Here is a 19,734-nt window from a genome sequence, read left to right as displayed (position 1 = left end):
AACTGGGGTGAGGGCAGGGGAATTGAACAAGATGAGTTTGTGGAGGATGGTTGGATTTTTGGACATTTTTTCCTTATTAATCCAATCCTTTCTCTAACCGCTCCTCTGAGAAGTCCCCAGCCCTCCCTGTGGGAGCTCTGAGTAGCTTTGCCCATGTCCTAGCTTCCAAATGGGTGACTGCCAGGGTGGCAGTGTGGGGGAGTGCCTACCATGTACATTGGCCGGCTGCACTGCTGGATACAGTCCGTGTAGAGTACCATTGCGGCACGGCGGAAAATCCCAAAATCTGCCAGAAAAAAGAGGAATGGAAAGCCAATGTCTCCAGAACAGTAAACCAGAAGGAGCTGGTAAGCTGGGGGACCCAACTGGAAGCACACATGGACTGGGGCACCTACCCCCAGCAGGGTTGTTTGGAAATCAACCACTCAACTCAGGGATGCACAGGGTGGGAGGCAGCAAGGGCCCAAGGGGACCCTGGCATTTGGAGAGCTGCCAGCTGCCTGGTCCCTGGCTATGCCACAGCAGGTAGGCACTGCTCCTCTCCCTCCTCCCCCCGCAATACTGCTGTGCTGGCACTACCCCCAGCACACCCTGCAGGAGGCAGCTGGTGCCTGGCAAAATCAATACCAAATTCAATCAATACCAAAAGGAAATTCATCTCCACCTCAAAAGAAAACGGCTGGAAGATTTCAGAGAGGGTGGAAGCAGCTCCTACTGCAGGGCAGCTCCTCCCTCAGCACCAGCACCAGGAGCCAGCACAGCCTCTAATAGAAACATCTGCACACACACTGGCCAGCCCTTCAGAGGCAGGGGTGGGAGTGGCACAGAGCCCCTGCCTGCTAAGGCAGCCTGCTTGGCATGCTTCCTGAGCAACATGCTACACCAGCACTTTCACTACTAGAGAAGCCACAGGGCTAGAGCTTCTGGCCACTGCAACACTGCTTGCTCAGTCCAGACAGGGAGGGAAGGGACTGCTGGTTACCTGTGTCAGAGACATCTGAGGCCATTGGAAGCAGAAGACAAAGAAGAAAGGTTTGTGAGTGGAGGACAACAGCCTTTGGGGACTGGCACTTCCAGCCTGGAGGGCAGATGGCTCCTGGAGCCCATGTAAGCACTGCCTGGCTAAGCTGCCCTCCCAGACCTAGCACAAGAATCATACCCTGGGGAGACAGCATCTCTGGGGCTGCATCCTCAGGAGCCCAGCATTTCCAGTGCTCAGGACAGGTCATTCTGCAAGCTCACAGGGAGCTGGGAGACCAAGGTGCATGCACTTGGCAGAACAGGAAGACCACACTGCAGGGGCACTGACAACAGACTTCCCGCTTGAACACAGACACAGGCAGAAAGACAGGGCTGTTGCCCATCCCCTTGACTTAGTCCAGGCAGGGGCACTCGTGGCAAAGAGCCCCTTCCCTCCCCAGTTTCTGTGCTCACCAATCTTGAAACGGCCCATGTAGTAGATCTGGGTGCTGAGGGCTAGTGAGGCCAAGACATGGATGACTGAGAAGATGGCCCAGAACCACATGTTTTTGCCAAACACCTGAAAGGAGAAAATGAAGGAGGAAGAGAAAACAGTGGGTTCCTGGTCCCACCACTGGTAACCCGGCCCCATCCTCCACCTGGCCCTGCAGAACAGGCCAGGTTGGCCAAAGAGTAAGGAGGAGCCTGCCAACAACCACAGCCAAAGAGGTCACACCAGGGGGGCTCAAAGAGGCTCTGCTGTCTGTGATATGGCACCTCCACAAAAAGGTTGGATTTTGCAGGGCACTGAGCACCTGAGTCCCACCAGAGCTGCACCTCAGAAACCTGGGACACTCTTTTGAGATAAAAGCACTCAATACTGCCAGAGCCCAAAGAAGGGAGCAGGGGGAAAGCTCCCATTGAGTGGAAGCTACCATATATGCCGCAAGAAGGTGAATAATTGTCAGGTGTGGACACCCCGTGTGCTGCCAGATTCCACCATTTACTCTTCCCACACAGCCACCCAGTCAAAATTTCCCCCTGCATCAGGAGACCTAGGATGCTCTGCATTGCCTGTTCAGTCTCCTTTAATTAAAGGTTGGAAGCGACATGCCAGAGCTGCATTAATCCACCATCAGTGTTTCAGATTTGAACATGCCTTAGCAGTAGCAGGGTTCTGACCACATGCTTCCCCCTGGGGTTCTTGTCCTTCCAGAAGCTTTTTCTACTTAGTCACATCACTGGGGCTGAAAGCACACAGCAGCCAGCTCTATATGCATGTGTGGGTACAGGAAAAAGGGTATATTCTTTGTATTGTGCCCTACCTCAAAGCATCTTCCCATGCAGTGCTCTGGGTTTCCACAGTAAAGCGCAATTATAGTACATCCAAGCCCCCAAAAAGTCCAGAATTACTGCAGCAATAAAAACAAGAATTGCCCAGAGGTCCCCTGCTGCTCTGGTAATTCCACTGCCAGTTACTGTACCTATGCTCCCATCTCTTAGTGTGAAACTGTGGGCTGTGTTGCACATTGCACAATCCAGGCAAAATGCGGTTAACAGTGCAACTGCTCTTCAGGGGCAGTATTGAACTGGGGTCACAGTCAATTTTGGTTTTGCTGGTATTCAATAACATGCTGCCATAGCTGGGAGCCTGGGATCCCCAGTGAACAGTGACCTGGATTCACTGGTGGGGTGGGGAAGGGGCTTTCTCCAGGTAGCTCCACACAAGGCCCTCCTGGCCCTGTTACTAAACACAACTTGTTCCCAGAATATTTGGTAGCTAGTGGGGCCTAAGAGATGCAACAGCTCCATGGACTGCCTCACCAAATGGGTTTCTGGCATTTGTAGGCTTCTGGGGGCTATGGCTAGTTGTGAGGGAAGGGTCAGAGACATGCACAGGGTATGCCAGGGCCAGGCATAAGCACTCAGCCTGTACTGCAAAGGACGCCTCTGCATGGTACCATGTGTCCTATGATCTGCACCCAGCAGGTACCTGATCAAATTCAGTGTCTGCTTCCAAGCAGTAATTATTCAGAGGACCAGAGATTGCAATGAAATCTATGACGTTGGGTCAGGAATAAATAAAATACTAGTAAAGAGAAGAGTTCCCCTTCCCCCGCACCCTAATATCTCACCCCAGGATTCCACACATAATGCTCTTTACTCCTGCCCTGCAGCATATCCTGTCAAGGCAAGAAGCCCCTCTCCTTTAAAATGAGACTGGGCCCCAGTGCAGGGAGGTGGCGTGGAACAGGAAGCAGCGTACCACTCCAAGGACAGCCAGGCAGATGACCACCGCAAAGGAAGCGTAGGCTGAGTAGGCACTGGCGTTGATGTCTGGGTGCCGGGCCTGGTACAACTTGAGCATACAGAGTCCTGCAATCATGTACATGAAGGAGGTGTCTGTGAAAGGAGCAGGAAAGGGAAATTGAGGATGGCTTCTCCTGGCTTCTGGCCCAGAGGATTGGGGGGGGTGCTGTTCAGGGTCATCCCTATATCCGGGGATGGACTGTGAGGTAAGGCCCCCACTAACAGGCAGAGCCACTCTGTGCTGCAGCAATCTTTTGGCTTTCACTGCAAGATGCCCACAGCCTCCCAGGGTACCATGAAACTACAGCTAGCATCAATACTGGACAATGTGGACCCTAAGAGTGCAAACATTGCACATTGTGTGGCAGCCTGAAGCACCCTCAGAGGAATCTCAAGGCACCCCAGGCCGGTGCTGCGCCCTGCTTGAGAAACACTGGGGTAAACCCTTCCAGTCCTTCACACACTAAACACCCAACACAATGCAGGTCAGGGTGAGGGGCATGACTTGTAGGCACACAAAATCCTGCTTCCCAGAGTGGCAGAATACTGCAAACCTTGCCTTCCCGTGAGCAGAGAAGGGTGGGGTAGGTTTTGTCTCCTCCTCTAGCCTGGGGTTCTCTGCTTACCAAACTGGAAGTTGGAGTAGTTGGGGCAGACATGGTAGCAGGCACTGAGAACCCCCTCCATCATCAGGGCGATGCCCATGGCATAAAACAGACCGAAGTGCTTGGGGATCCCATACTCCTGAAAGACAACAGAACATGCTCAGTGTGACAGCACTGCTGATCTCCCAGGCAGGCCCGTAGCAGGCTCAAGCTGGTTGCCCAAACACACCCATGCACAGGCGCGTGCGCACACACACATCCCCTCCCCTGCTGCTGTAGCGAGGCCACTCTCACCGCCACACATGGCACAGGTCACTGCAGCCACACAGAATTGAGGCAGGCAAGATGTAGCTGGCTACGTGGGAGCTGGATGCCAGCAAGGCACAGCAGCAGTCTTCCATGCAGGAGCAGAAGTGCCCCAGGTAACCAGGGCTTCCTCCTCGACCAGCCAACGGGAGTACACTGACCCAAAAAGGTTGAAAACCCCTGCTCTAGTATCTCCTATCCACATACTAAACAGAGCCAGTACAGATTTGTGATAGCTGATAAGGTCACAGTGGGAAGGGCAGAGGCTCCTTGCACTGGGACTGGAATAAGCTCCTGTTCAGGCCACTAAGGCAGAGCCAGCTATGGCACCTTGGGACCCAAGGGGCTGCTTTCCTCCTCTTTATAGATTACCATTAGAAGACTCCCTCCACAGCTTTGGGCTCCTCTCCACAGGGCCCTCTGGAGGCTTCACATAGTAAGGCACACCAAGGTGTAGAGGAGACACTTGTCATCCACAGAGGACCACACAGAACCACCTCATCCATTGCGAGGGACACAGATGTAATGGCCAGAACCAGAGGAATTAATAAGCAATAAATATATACTTCTTGGAAGCATTTGGTATTTTGCCTAAATGGGTAACATTAGTTAATATAAGGCTTGTAAGTTTGTAAACTGCAAATATAACTTGTCTGTCATAAGTTTAACCAAAATGATAAAATTAACTGTTCATGGAACGGACTGGGCCCCATAGGCAAAGCTGTAGCTGTAAGATGAGAAGACCTAACAGTTTTTTGCTCAGGGTTCATCCTTGATGATAAAACTAGATCTAAGTGCCTGCCACACCAACACATTCCAAGAAAATATATCCCAGGAAATCATATTCAAATGAACCCTAAAAGGGGTTGGAACTTAGGCAGAGCAATGTCAATTTCAAACCTAAAGGTGCTGAATCATAATTTGCTTATTGGATAAACCCAAGTCTGGGTAGTAACCTTTTATGATAATTTTAACACCTTTCAATCCCATAGGGTAACAACTATAGGGCAACACTATGAGTGGCTCTGAGGCCAACAGACTAGCATAAGACTAGGTATAAAAAACATGTGCATCAGGTAACCAGCAGGAAGGAGGGAACAGAACGGTCATTTCTGTCCCACGCCTGGACCCCAGATTCCTGGTGTGAGTGAGGATCGGATCCTGATCCAGGGACCTTCCCCGGTAACCCTCTGACAGCGTTGATCAAGGGACACCTGACTTCACTGGAATCACTTGACACGTACCTGGCATTGAGGGACTATCGATAAGTTGCCAACCCATGTCTGTCTATCTGCCATTTTGAACAGCCCAGTGGCTAATACCCTCGCAGTGCCCAGTTGGCCTGCAACAGAATTGATCCATCTGTTGTTATTATTTACTATTAGCTCTTTAATACTGCATTATCTGCTTATCGCATTTATCTTTCTGTTAACTGTTGTGTGTGTGTAAGCTATAATAAATTCACCTTTGCTTCATGCCCAACTTTCATGCCTCAATCCAAAACTGAATCAAACAGCCCAGTTGGCCTGTGAGAAAATTGATACACTCAGTGCCCTGCTGGCCTGTGACACACAGAGCAGGATTCTCCTTCACTCTGTGCTAGTGCTGCTGCTAATACCCAAGTTCAGCTCTGGCTGATGCATGGCAATGGCCACGTGACAGATCCAGCACCAGCTCCTTGCCAGAAGAATGCCTCCCCTCCCCCTCCAGCATCCCAGCAAACAAATCCTGCTCACCACCCTCCTCCTCATGGCATCCTGAAAAGCTGTCATGCCCAGCAGAGCGTAGGCACCAGGGAGCCCCCCATTCAACTCTCTCCACTCAGCCTCTCCCCCTGTCCAAGCCTCGCAATCCCTACCAATGTGCAGGCCTCCTTGGCTTCTGTGGTACGGCAGTGGAGAATGTCTCTGTGCAGCACAATCAGCAGGAAGAGGAAGCCCAACAGCACATGGCCCATGTTGCTGAGGACATTGTTGAAGGCACTGTGGGGAGGAAAGGATATCCCTAAGATGTAAATGGGCACAGGCCACAAAGGTGAGTTGGAGCAAGGCAGGTTGAAACAGACCAGTCAACATCACCCCAAACCTGGGCTGGTTCAAGCAGGCAGCAGACATGCATGTTAAAGCCAGAAGGGCCAGTAGTATCCTCCTGCTAGTCTGACCTCCTGCACAACTCTGGCCAGGGTATGGCACCCCAAATAACACATGTGGTCTTAAGCTGGAGGGAAGGTTTGGCACAGCAGCAATGAGGATCCAAAGTGTCTGATTTCACATGCCCCACAGCCTTAGCTGCTCAGCAGAGCAGGTCTGGCCTGGCCCAGTGATCTGACTTACTAGACACCCCCAACAAGGTTCTTCCATGCTGTCCTTCTGAACAGTGACTTCTTTAACCCAGCCAGGCTGACCTGGACCCCTCTGAAGAGCTGCTACTCCTCCAGGTGTCTGGAGTAAAGGCTGAGCAGCCCTGTGGCCCCCCCCACAGGTGAGTAGATGTTTGTCAGGGCAGCCATAGGGATGACCTTTGGGGGCTCCCATGCAAATACTCCACTCAAAGTCTGGCACTCACACAGTTTGTCCTCCCTTGTGTGAGACTTGACTGTCTCAGTGGAAAACCATCCCTGCCATTCAGACAGGGGATGGGGAGACCCTACTCCCAGCCCTGCCCTCCTAAGGATGTCACGAATGCCATCTTCATAAGCTGGGCCAGTATAAAACACGCTTTCCCAAGGAGGCCCCCTCCCCAGCGAAGCAGTATCTGAGAAAGACAACAGCCTTTGAGCATGCGTGGCTGAGAGACAGTCTCACACCCAGAAGGGGAAAGTACATGCTGGGGTTCACTCACCTCAGGACACCCAAGGGGTGGGCACACAGGAAGTTGTAGTAACAGATGTCCTGATTGCCCGTTACATTCACAACCTGCAGAGAAGGGGAGGATTGGACAGAGAGCTGGCATTAGCTTGTCCTTACAACACTGAAGGCAGAGCAAGTCAGATCAAGGCAGCCTTGTCCTTTCAGGCAAGACACAAATACCACAACCTGCCCCCTACTAACTTTGCCTTCCGAAGAGCCCAGCCCATGGCCTGTCTCACTGCACCTACAGACCATGTATCCCTAGTGCTGGCAAAGACCTGGCATAGTCAAAACAGTCTCTGGCCCTTTGAACGATTTTGAAGCTACATGTGTGATCTGAGGTAGCAGGGAAGGGGCCACACTGCTTAAACACTCTGGCTATTTAAAGACATCATGTTTTTCTAGGATTAATCCGCGCTATAGCCGTCACTACATATATGTGGACGCCTGTAGTCCGAATTAAAATTAGCTCCAGTCTGAATTATCTTATCCTCACTGAATAAGGATTAAAGTTAATGCAGACTATGGCAGTCCAAACTAGTCAATATAAACTGTATTAATTAACATGTATATATGGCAGATATGTAGGGCTTGCTGTTGCTCATGCCCACCACCAGGTGTAGCAAGTTAGGGCAGTTTTATGACTGACTGTGAGCGGTGGGCAGTGCCTAACACCCTCTGCTGTCTCTACTGCAGAAGTGAAAAAATGCAAAAAAACCTCACTGACTGTCAATGATCAAATCATCTATTAACAATTAATTCAAATTCAGATTGGATTCGAACGGTGTGATGCAAATCAGTTAACGCAATTTAGAAAATGGTAAGCACATCTACAAACTGCCTCCGACATGACATAAGAAAGCAGGGAGCTACATATGCCCAAAGGGAGGTAATCCCAACAAGGGTCAAAGGGAGCAGGAGGGCACATAAACCCCCGTGGCTCACTAGGAGCATCCGGGAATGTCTCCTTGCTAAAAGGGAGGCATACACCCAATGGAGGGATGGGGTCATCACCAAGAAGGACTATGTTACAGTCGCCCGAGGATGTAGGGGGGCAGTCAGGAAGGCCAAGGCAGAGATGGAGATAGGACTAGCTTCCCAGATTAAGGACAATAAGAAGTCCTTCTTCAAATACATAGGGGGTAAAAAGAGGGTCCCGGGTAATGTGGGGCCCCTGCAGGACACGATGGGCAACTTAGTCGTCATGCCAGAAGACAAAGCTAACATATTTAACGATTTCTTTGCCTCTGTCTTCCTAAGTAGGGACCAGTTCAGCCACCTCCCTCCTGGGCCCCCCTCGGGCCCCGGGAGAGACACGCCTGGGCCAGGGGTTAGCGAGGAGTTAGTTAGGGTACTTCTGGAGAGGCTGGACGTGTTCAAGTCCGCTGGTCCGGACGATCTTCACCCTAGGGTTCTACAGGAACTGGCCGAGGTCATTGCGGGACCCCTGGCGCGGCTCTATGAGCACCTGTGGTGCTCTGGTGAGGTGCCGGAGGACTGGAAGAGGGCCAATGTGGTCCCTATCTTCAAAAAGGGAAAAAAAGAGGACCCGGGAAATTACAGGCCAGTTAGTCTTACCTCAATCCCGGGTAAGCTCTTTGAAAAAATTATCCTGGCACACATCCAGGAGGGCCTTGCGGGGGAATGCATGCTCAGGGGCAACCAACATGGGTTCATCAGTGGCAGATCTTGTCAGACCAACCTGGTGGCCTTTTACGATCAGGTCACCAAATCATTAGACGCAGGGGTTGCTGTGGATGTAGTCTTTCTGGACTTCCGGAAGGCTTTCGACACTGTCTCTCACCCTGTCCTCATCAAAAAGCTGGGAGACTGTGGTGTCGATGCCCACACAGTCAAATGGGTCGCTAACTGGTTGGAGGGCCGCACCCAGAGGGTGGTAGTGGATGGGTTCTTCTCGACCTGGAAGGACGTGGGCAGTGGGGTTCCGCAGGGCTCGGTCCTCGGGCCCGCACTGTTCAACATCTTCATCAGTGACTTGGATGAGGGGGTAGAAAGCACCCTGTTCAAGTTTGCTGATGACACTAAGATGTGGGGGGATGTGGGTGCACTAGAAGGGTGCAATAGGCTACAAGCTGACCTTGACAGGTTGCAACGGTGGGCGGATGAGAATAGGATGGGGTTTAACACTGATAAGTGCAAGGTGTTGCACATGGGGAGGAAGAACCGGCACCACACTTACAGGTTGGGGAACTCCCCTCTTGCCAGCACGGAGACGGAAAAGGATCTTGGAGTCGTCATTGACTCCACGATGAACATGGGCCAGCAGTGTGGGGAGGCAGTCAAGAAGGCCAACCGTACCCTGTCATGCATCCACAGATGCATCTCGAGCAGGTCCAGAGAGGTGATCCTCCCCCTCTATGCGGCACTGGTCAGGCCGCAGCTGGAGTACTGCGTCCAGTTCTGGGCGCCACACTTCAAGAGGGACATGGACAATATGGAAAGAGTCCAGAGGAGGGCCACTCGTATGATCAGGGGTCAGCAGGGCAGGCCTTATGAGGAGAGGCTACGGGACCTGAACCTGTTTAGCCTCCACAAGAGAAGGTTAAGGGGGGACCTTGTGGCCTGCTACAAACTGCTCAGGGGGGATCAGCAGGTATTGGGGGAGTCTCTGTTCCCCCGTGTGCTGCCAGGAGTGACCAGGAATAATGGTCACAAGCTGGCGGAGGGTAGGTTTAGACTAGATATTAGGAGGCGCTACTTCACAGTCAGGGCGGCTAGGGCCTGGAACCGGCTTCCAAGGGAAGTGGTGCAGGCTCCTAGCCTGGGGATTTTTAAAAGGAAGTTAGATGAGCACCTTGCCGGGGTCATCTGACCCCGGTGCTCTTTCCTGCCAAGGCAGGGGGTCAGACTAGATGATCTACCTAGGTCCCTTCCTACTCTAGCTACTATGAAACTATATACATTTCGAAGTAGAACCTGTAAGGGGTGAGAGACTGGAATACCTGGGAAGAGGCTAGAGACAGAGGCCATGTGTAGATGAAATGTGAGGTGTCTGAGCATGACACTTTCAAATGGACTAAATGCTTTTGAACTGCTTTAATGGTGTCAGTGTTTGCAAGCCTCGGTGGTATATTGCGCATTAATTCCAGCCACTGTAGGAAATTCAGCAGCGTAATGTGCCTTAAATGATTTGGGGTGCAACAAACTAAAACTCCTTTGACCACGGGGTCAGAATGCGCTACCTAGCTCTCCAAAACCCTTCCTGCCCTGCAAGGCACATGCCTGTTAAATAGAAGCACTGGGTACGCAGTTCAATAGGCCTGGGCTGAGACACAGGAGGTGTCACTTTGTTTCTGAAGGAGCTGCCCACATGCTTCTGTCCCCTCCTGCTCTAGCAACCAGCCCATGGCTAAGGTTTCTGCTGGCTCCCAGTATGAAATGCTGGTGTGTCTGTATTGGTCTGTCTTTACCCAGATTACAGGGTTGAGCCAGGAGATGGGCAAGTTTAGGGCCTAACACTTTGGAAATAGGTACAGTCATAACAGGAGTCACAGCCTACAGGCCAACACAAGAAAGAGTGCGACAAAGCGCACCGCAGAGAAGACATGCTCACTGCTGAGCCCTGTGCACTGAAACAAGGAAACTGTTTCATGTGCATGACTCACGTGTGGAAAAGGGCTGAATTTTTCCAGAGGCTCGCCCCTGAACCAGGAGCTCATGCCTAGTGGCAGATCCACAGTGTCTTCAAAGCAAAATGCAACACACACACATCTCACCAGTCTCTCTACAATACTCCACATGTGCACACACGCATACGCGGATGCATGAACACAAATGCACAAAAACCTTCAGGAGGCTCTTAAATGTGAGGGCTAAAGGGGCTACATAAGATAACAGAGAGCCCCAGCCAGGACAGACAGAAACAAGAACTGGTTCAGGGATTAGAAGAATCCCAGTCTCCCTCATAGCAAACCAACAGGCTGTAGATGGGAAGCCAGAGCCACATGCTGGACAGGTTGGGAGAACGGCTGAGTTCACCACTCGGTGCAGACAGCAGCAGATCCGAGTGTGTCACTTCCAGCCCTGTCTTCTCCACAGTTCATGGTGGTGACTGCTGGGTTTAGGGGCAAGAGTTGGGCAGATACAGAAAGCACCATGTGGCTTGGAAATCATTCAGCCCTTGGGCATGCTGCTGAAGCCTGTGGTCACCTGCACTGCTTCTGCTATCTTGGTACCACATGACCCCAAGAGGCATTTAGGAAGGAGAAGCAGATGACCAGGCTAAGGGTACAGACAGAACCACTCACCGTCTGGTAGGTGATGACCAGCTGGACCACAGGCAGAGCGTAGAACACAGCAATGGTGATGATGTTCCTGTGGAGGGCAAGAACACAGCCATCATCTATAGCAACCCAGCCAGCTCACACCCCAGGCCTCCACTGGGGCTCTTTCCAGCCTGCCTCCCAAACTACTCTCACAGCCAGGAGAGCATCATGGGGCCCAGATGCACATGGGGAGGTAGAACTCCTGGGTTCTTTGGCCTGCTTCACCTTCAGTGCCTTCCTGAATAAGGGAGTATCCCCTTTGAATCAGCTCCCATTTGCAAAATGGGGCTAGCAATGTGAAGGAAAATGGAGACCTCTAGAAGTGAAATAGGGGGCTTTCACCTGGCACTGGGTGCATCTGCCCATGAACTCAAGGGTACAAACCCCCTTCCCCTCAACCTTCACCAGGAGTCCTTCACCATCTCCTTTCTGTACTGAAGCCAGCCCCCGAGGCAGAAGCTGCCTACAGCTGGACAGAAGTGTTTCATATTTGTCCCTTAATATTGAAATATCCACGCAGCTCTTTCATAAATCCAGCTCCCTTGTTGCTGTTCAGCTGACCTCTCCCCAGCTCCAGCCCTTTAAGGAAAGTATACAAGTTTAGGGACAGGTGTGAGTAGGGGGTGGTGAAAAGTCAGGCACTGTGGAGCTGCCAGGCCCAAGCGTCAGTCACTTGTTCCCCTGACAATTATGTTACAAGCAGGTAAATTTTGATAAGATGCAACAAGGCCTAGACAAATGGTCCCCAGGACTTCCCAAACAGCCTCTCTTGCCCTTGCCTTCAGATGGTACAAAGCAGTGTTGAGAGAATGAAAATGTGGGCACTGGCTCAGGCACACCACACAAACCTGTCTAAGCCAGGGTGAACAGGACTCTGGGCATTAAAACAGGGCCCAAAAAGGCTCTAAGTGGGCCTTCAAGAGTGGGATTTGGGAGCCACACTTAAGGGTGGAAAGGGAAAGACTCCGCAAAGGAGGGACTGTGGTACTGCCCACCTCCCCTTTACTCACCAGAAATAAATCTTGTACTTTTTGCTGACAATTCGTCGGTCCTTCCTGGACAAGTCTGACAGATAGAGAAACATCTGCAATCCCGTATAGTATGGGAAAGAGAGAGGAAGAGAGAAGTCATGAGTGAAAAGGAAACTTTCGGGAACTGCGGATGGGCTGTGGCAATACAGGTTGAGGGCTAAAAGTAAACCCTTTCAGGACGGTGTCACTTTGATTCACTGAGGAAGCAAGCAAAAGACCTTTCCTGATAAAAGCCCAAGGCTTTCTCTGGCAATGAGGAGACAAAACCAAATTACTTCCTAGCAGGATAATATTCCAGCACACCCCCATGTGGAGAAAGACAATGGATCTAGCTTCCCCTTGCATGACAATGGGCACACTCTTAACACTGCATCTGGGGTGAACTGAGAAACATCTGACTTTCCCCATAGCAAGCTTGGGAGGTGGGGTCAGAGGTGAGAAGAGAAGGCACCTCCCACAGGCTGACAGCTCAGAGCAGAGATTTTATGTATCGGTCACTTTGCTCCTTGTCTTCTCTGCTCTTTTCACTGGTGTCTTTTTGGACTCTTAAGTAGCCGTCCTTCACCCGCTTCCTGCCATCTCATCTAGGTACTTTTCCAGCCCTCCTGGTGCACTTCCCCCTTTGCTCTTGTCTCTGGACTGAATTGTCCAATCTCACTTAAGCAGCACCTTTTCCACAAAGCACTCAGGGAATATCCTGGGCTTGGGAAGACTGTGAAGTGTCAATCTGAATCTTTATTACATAAAACACAATTAATCTGTCCTTTAAAGAACAGCAAAGACAGTGAATCACCAGAGTCCTGGCCCTGATACCTCCACCCCGCTCCACACAGCACATGGGACCAGAAGGCAGTGCCCACAGTACCTTGGTGCGAATGACGTTCTTATCACTCTCAATTTCTGGCATGGTGTCAAAGTCGCTTTCCTCTTCCACAGAGCTATCTGTGTCAGAACCACGCCGGAGCCCATGCTCCGGGGAAGACATCTGCCGGCCACCACTGGAGCTCGACTCATCTGGAGACAAAGGACAAAAGGTTTCTGTTAAGGTTGAAAGGGAGGAACATGAAAGCATCTACCACATCCAGAGCTCCTGCTGGGGGAACTCATCACTCCTGCTCTCTGGGATAAGAATGTCCTTGCTAAGGACCTCATGTACACACTCATGGAGCTGCCCCTGCTCTCCCTAGCATCTTCCTTCTCTCTCTCTCTCGCTAATAACAGGGCAAAATTAGATGCATGCCTTGCTTCACCCCCCTGACCTAAGGAGATTCCCTGAAGCAGATGGGGACATGGATGGTCCCACACACCATCTTCAGTTGGCTTGTCTCAGCCCCATCCACACCCTATATGCAGACTCATGCAGGGCATGGGTGGGGCAAGCTGATGGGGGGATGAGGAAGCAGAAGACAGCAGGGAAAGGCCTCTCGCTCACCATAAGAGGATCTTAAGGGGCCCTTCTTTATTGCTCAAATATCTGAATGGATCCAGGATGATCCCAGACAAGGGTCAGATAGTCTGTGTGAAAGCCTGAGTCTCTGACCCTACCCCAGTTCCCAGCCTTGGGTCCAAATCCCTCTGCAGCCCACTGAAAACTCTGCACGTCACATCCTGTCAGGAAATCAGTGGCATTTATAGAGCAGAGCACACCCCTCCCTGCAGGCCTAGGCTGAGGTAATTGTTGCACCATAAGCATGGCTTAAACATACCACACTCTGCTGCAAGAAAATACAGTCACTGTCTCTTCCACATCCATTCAACCCCCTTGGGCTGAATGCCTTGGCCCAGTCCAAGCTGCCATGTAGAAGACCCAGGACACTGTTTTAGTCCTTTAGCAGTGAGAAGTGGGAGGTCTAGAGTGAAGCATGCCCTTAGCAGGCCTGGGCTTTGCAGAGCTTAGCAATGGTCCTTCTATGGCAACAAGGACTGGCCCAGCAGGAGCAGCCACACAATACAGCTCCCACGGACCTGACAGTGGCAAGGAAACAAGGGAAACAGTGCTTAGGAAGAAAGAAGCTTGGGTCCCTGCTGCCCTTAAGCCTGCACTCTGCCTTCCTCCGTATACTGAAGTGGGGGTTACACAGGCCCTGTGTCCATGCCAGAGACCCCTGAGAAGAGACAAATCCTGGGGTCTTCCACGTAGCTAATGCAACTTGCTCATGCTTCCAGGAGTAGACTGAACACTAACTTTGGGTCCAGGCAGGAATTTTTCTCTAGGCTGGCAAGGACCTTGGGCTTCACCTTATTCTGTAATGTAGGTGTAGTTCACTTGCTAGGATCACAGAGGCCTCCCTCTCCTCATCTTTTCACCACTGCAGGGACCTTGGGCACACTGCACAGAAAACCTCCCCTCGGGGCTAGCAGGGGTATCTTGCTCAGGGGCAGACCGATGGTTGGGCTGGAGTCAGGAAGAATTTCCTCCCACCTCCTTTATCACATCAACTCCAGTCAGGCTGGAAGGATCTCACTCTAAGCCAGTGGTTTTCAACCTTTTTTCATTTGGAGACCCCTAAAAATTGCGAATGGAGGTGCAGACCCCATTGAATTCTGAGTGCGGGTATTCACATACTTTTGATTGATCACAGTCATCTTTCGCGGACCCCTTAGACCCCACAGGGATCCGCGGACCACAGGTTAAAAGTAACTGTTCTACAGCATGGGATGTGATGCAGCTCCCCTGCTGGCAACATCTGAGCAACATCAATTCCTGGCACCAAGCCTCTCCCACACTCTGCAGTTTAGTTTCCCAAGGACCAAAATGCCCTGGATTGACCCAGGCACTGGGCTCGATACAGGAGTGACTAAGGAATGGCTTAGACACCCTGGTTCAACAGAGGGAGGGGATCTGGCTTCAGCCTCTGTGAAAATACATCAGCTCCTTTGCCCAGTTCTCAGTGCCCAAATCCAGCATGCTCCATACCAATAGCACCGTAGCTGCTTCCCTCAGGCGTGCCTGCTGTGATAGGACGTGATGCAGCCATGGTCCCAGATCCTGCAAGGGAAACAAGGAAGTGGCCTACTACCCACAATGAAGCTGCCATATTCATGCTCCCTTCCCTCACCCAACCTGGGCTGCAGATGGGCAGTTGTTTTCACTGCTCTTGGATGAGACATATTTTATGGTTCTTGCTCCTTTCTTGTGTCCCCTTCCATCTGGAGTAGAGCATGCCTCAGCCTCTCCCTCTCCCCATGGCATGGAGTTGCTCTGCTCTAGGTTCAGACCTTGCTTTGTGCTACCTATCTTCTGGTCTAATGTATAGTCATTCAGAAGAGAGGACGGGGGTGTGCGTGTGTGTGTACACACACATGCTTTGCACTACCAACTTCCCTATCTAATGTACAGTCACTAATTTCGTGTGTGCCTGTGTGTCTCTGTGTGTGTGTTTGTTCATGAGTACTCATGCCACTCCCCACTACCAAGCTCCATATCTAATGTATGGTCATTACCGGTAATTCAGGAGAGGGGTGTGAAGGACTTTGTGATAAAAGACCAAAGCATGAGCCACCATGAGGAAGAGAAACCAGTAACACTGAGCACCCCAGGGCAGGCTAGGCCATAGGCTCCCCTCCCACTTTCAGCCCTGGTTCCTACCTAGAGTATGCATCAGTCAGCCCCTCAGGTGTCAGTCCGCCCTGTGACTCATCATTTGCTTTGCTGGGTGTGGCACACCACAGAACTGAGCCACAGGTTCCCTCAGCTCTGCTATTGTGCCATAGGGCACTGAAAAGGCAGGGCCCACAAGTATAGCAAACAGCTTGGAGGCAAGACATGGAGAGAAAGGGTACTGGGGGAGTGGGCAGATAGGAGCTGCAGGATATTTGGGGGTGAGGAAAAAGGGGTGGGTGGCTCACTCAGGAAAGGGGACAAGGGGTGCAGAGGGAAGATGAATGGGCAAGGAGGGGAGGACAATAAGAGAAGGGTGCCCTGTGGGCAGAAGAGCAAAACAGAATGGAGGGAAAGTCCAGTGGGGAGGGAGGCTGTAGAGCAGGCAGGAGGTGGGGAGTGTCTGGACAAGGCCATGGGGAAATGGGAGGGAGGGACAGGCTGTTTCAGGAGGTACAGATCGTAACATCAGACACTTGTACCACCCTGTGCAGAGTTCAATTAATCGTACATCCCAGGGAGCAACGGCACTCAGGATGGAGCAGCTCCTGGCCTGGCAAACTCCTGCAGTCCAGAGGAGAGAAGAGGGGAACAGAGTGGCACAGAGGCATAAGGGGCTGTATGGCCAGCTGGGGAAGAAAGAAGACAGCAGTACAGAGGGCAGTCTAGGAAACAGAAGGAAACAAGACAGGGGAGGTCAAGATAGGCAGGCAGAGGAGGGCAACTTAGGAGCAGGGAGAGGGCAGGAGGAGAAAACCTCTCGCTGGGAGGGCAGAGAGGTGTGGGACCCTTCCTCAATCCAGCTCCCTGGGAGCCAGCCATATGCCCTCCAGCTGTGGGCCACATGCAATATCTGTGTACCCTGGCTCCAGCAGCAGTGCTGCAGGCAATGCAGATGCCTCTCCCCTCCTGCCCCAGTGCTTAGGTATCAGCTTCCCTGAGGGAACTCAGCATCTGCACATCTAGAGCACCCCAGGTGCTTCCGAGGACACTGCCTCCACCACAGGAAGCACAAGCAAACATTTCTCCAGGATCCACCTTTATGGGAGCTATCCTGTCACCCCACTGAGGCCCTGGCTTCTTGCACTCAGCAGATGGCTCCTTAGCCCTTTCAGCAGCCTCTGGAGCCCAAGTCAGATTCTGCTCTGACTGCCTGAACTCCACCTGGGTGATGGCACTCTCACTCGTAGTGACTACCACCACACCTCCAACTCTGTGCCCTCTCACACTGCCCATCCCACATGCCTTGTGCCCTGGGAACAGTCACTGTCCTGCACATTATCTCCTCCCCTGACAGGCATGAAGAAAACCTTCCAGGCGTGATAAGAGCCTGTGTAATGCAGCAAGGCAGGCAGAGAGCCCAAAATAGCAACTGTGAACAGTGAATCACCCCCGCTCATCTAACGTGAGTCTCAGCACTGAGCCCTGGCAATGCCAAATTGCAAAATGGTTCATTGCTGATTGCTTTGCTGTGAAACATCCAGCTGCATTTGTGGTGTAATCCATCAGAAATGTGTTACGGTAGCGGAGAGTCAGGCTTGTCGGGGGGAAAGAGAGAAGGGGAGGGGAGACAAGTAATTCAAGCTCCTTCCACTGCCCAAATTTAAGCTACACTTGAGAGGGGAGCCGAAAGAGACCTAAGGCTTCCCCTGCTTCCCAGACACTCAGCTTTCAAAACAGCCTCCCATACCTCCCCAGGAGCCAGAAACCCAAACTACCCACCTGCCCCCAGCCTTCCCAAGCCTCCCTCTCCCCCTCTGGTGATGCCTACAATGCAGTTCTTTTCCAGAAGAAAACTGTAGCATAAGTGCAGCAGAAAGCACATTGGACCCAGTGTCCAATACATAATGCACACACCACTGGGCTGAACCAGTCAGTCATCTACTCACTTATATCCTCAACCCCACCATTGAAGAGAGCTCGCCCCAAGGTCAGCTCAGGCAGGGAGAATCCCAGCATGCAAGACACCTGCCTGGGACTGGTATAAACCACTAAAAATACCAGTTCAAAAAAGACCAGGTGACTCAGCCTTGGGGTTAAGGGCATTCCTCTCTACCTGGTGCATTTTAATTATGTAAATCTGTGAAACAAAATGCAGTGGAGCACCTGATAACCATCCCCCCATCCACAACATCCACGCACTTCCTGTGGAGCCCAGTGTTTGAAAAGCCTTCCCTCAAACTGCTTCCCCCAAACTGAGTCAGGGTAGGAGCAGACAGGGGGAGCTCACTTAAACTGAGAATTTCAGCATCTGTTGCCAATTCCAGTATTCACCCTTAAGAATAATAAGACCCTGGGAGAGACAGAGGAGAAAGCAGGTTGAAACAGACTCAAGGCAAATGGGACAAAAGAGACTAAACAAAATTGGCTGTGCCCTTTGTCCTGTCTGGCTGGGAGTCCCCAGGGGCTTACCATCATCGGTGCTGTATCTCTCAGCTGACGTCTTGCTCCGAGCCCTGGAAACAAGTACAGACAATATCCTAAAAACTCAGCCAGCCCTTCCCATTGACCCCATTTCCAATCACCAGCCATTACAGGTTGCAGCATCTCAAAAGCCAAAGGCCAGCACTGTACAGCCCTTCAAAAGACAAATGCCAGATGTTCAGCACTAAGCTGAGAATAGCCTGATTCCCTACCAACTACATTTCTGCCCCCAGCACAGCATCATGAGACAGAGAAACTAGGGGCAGGTGATTCCATTTCCTCTGACATTTCCTCTGATACATCAGCTAGCCACAGCCAAAAGCATGACCAGTGACATAATCCAGTCTGGGCAATTCATGCCATTTGGTCCTGAGAGCTGGGAGAATCTAGCTGATGGCCTTCAGCTGCCAAGCTTGCCACACTCTGGGAAATGAACACACCAACATCCACTTGCATAACTACAAAAGCACTGCCTTATCAGGCTGGTGAAAAGGAGACAGTGCACAGAAATGGACAGGCCACATCTTTTGCCCCGAGTTCTCTGACTGTGACCAACCCCCAGTACTGGAGAGGAGGGTGCAACTCACCCCTGTGCATATGCCAAGATATGCACAACTCACTGCTAAGCCCCTATGGCCTGGAACAGAGAGTCTGCTTCTGCAGACACCATGAGGACCCTTGCATAGTCCTGCCTAATAAGCATGATGCCTTTAGATGAACTATACTCCTGAGAGAACAGGCACAGGGGGAATCTCACTGCTGGGAGCTCCTTGGAGACAATGACAGGCTTCCTGCTGCCCTGCTCACCCTTGCAGGACACAGGGGCATGCAGTCTGGGGCAGGATGGATGGGGATACAGGCCAGACCACAGCCTGCAGCTGCCAAGGCCACCAACAGTGAAGGAATCAGAGGACAGAAGAGGATCAGGAAGCCAGGCAATCGAGTTGAAGTAATGCCTGGCCTGACCTGCACCTTAGTGCCTCAGAGTCTGGAGGTCTCTGCCCTGGATTTCCTGGATCCTAACGATTAAGGAGAAATGGAAACTCAGCCCAAATGCCGCCACTGTCAAGACAGCCTACTTACCTGACATAGTGCATACAGGCAACCATCAGTGCACCCACGTAGAAAGAGAGGAAGCTCAGGAAGCTGAAAAGCATGGCCTGCACATAGACAGACTCTGAGGGAAGAGGACAGGTGGGCAGTCATGTACCAGGGGAAAAAAAATAAATACACAGCTCCCTTCCAGTGACTGCCCTTGACCTCATCCCCTGCAGCACCTCCTGCTGACTGGCTCTTCCATGCCCAGTGCTCCTGCCCCCCGGCCCCCTCCTTGCAGAAGATGCGAGCACCTCCCCTGCCCAG

The 19,734-nt window shown here is 51.8% G+C and overlaps 1 protein-coding gene across 3 annotated transcripts in view; it reads right to left on the bottom strand.

Annotated features, from left to right (window-relative positions):
* Positions 1–19,734, bottom strand: part of SIDT1 (SID1 transmembrane family member 1) — a 78,305-nt gene that overhangs the window by 6,911 nt on the left and 51,660 nt on the right. For all 3 annotated transcript variants that reach the window (XM_090057521.1, XM_090057515.1, XM_090057508.1), the window contains exons 9-20: positions 19,456–19,549; positions 18,361–18,404; positions 15,265–15,336; positions 13,213–13,361; positions 12,327–12,400; positions 11,299–11,365; positions 7,023–7,096; positions 6,040–6,163; positions 3,897–4,014; positions 3,227–3,363; positions 1,435–1,540; positions 210–286 (exon numbers count right to left, since the gene is read on the bottom strand). In XM_090057521.1, coding sequence (XP_089913647.1) covers positions 210–286; positions 1,435–1,540; positions 3,227–3,363; positions 3,897–4,014; positions 6,040–6,163; positions 7,023–7,096; positions 11,299–11,365; positions 12,327–12,400; positions 13,213–13,361; positions 15,265–15,336; positions 18,361–18,404; positions 19,456–19,549 — 1,136 coding nt within the window. The remainder of the gene's footprint in view (positions 1–209; positions 287–1,434; positions 1,541–3,226; positions 3,364–3,896; positions 4,015–6,039; positions 6,164–7,022; positions 7,097–11,298; positions 11,366–12,326; positions 12,401–13,212; positions 13,362–15,264; positions 15,337–18,360; positions 18,405–19,455; positions 19,550–19,734) is intronic.

Source organism: Crocodylus siamensis, chromosome 1 (assembly GCF_052110815.1).
Source record: "Crocodylus siamensis isolate JL-2025a chromosome 1, ASM5211081v1, whole genome shotgun sequence".
Lineage (NCBI taxonomy): Eukaryota > Metazoa > Chordata > Crocodylia > Crocodylidae > Crocodylus > Crocodylus siamensis.
The sequence above is the reverse complement of the archived record's forward strand: the minus strand, read 5'-3'. Positions and strand labels throughout refer to the sequence as shown.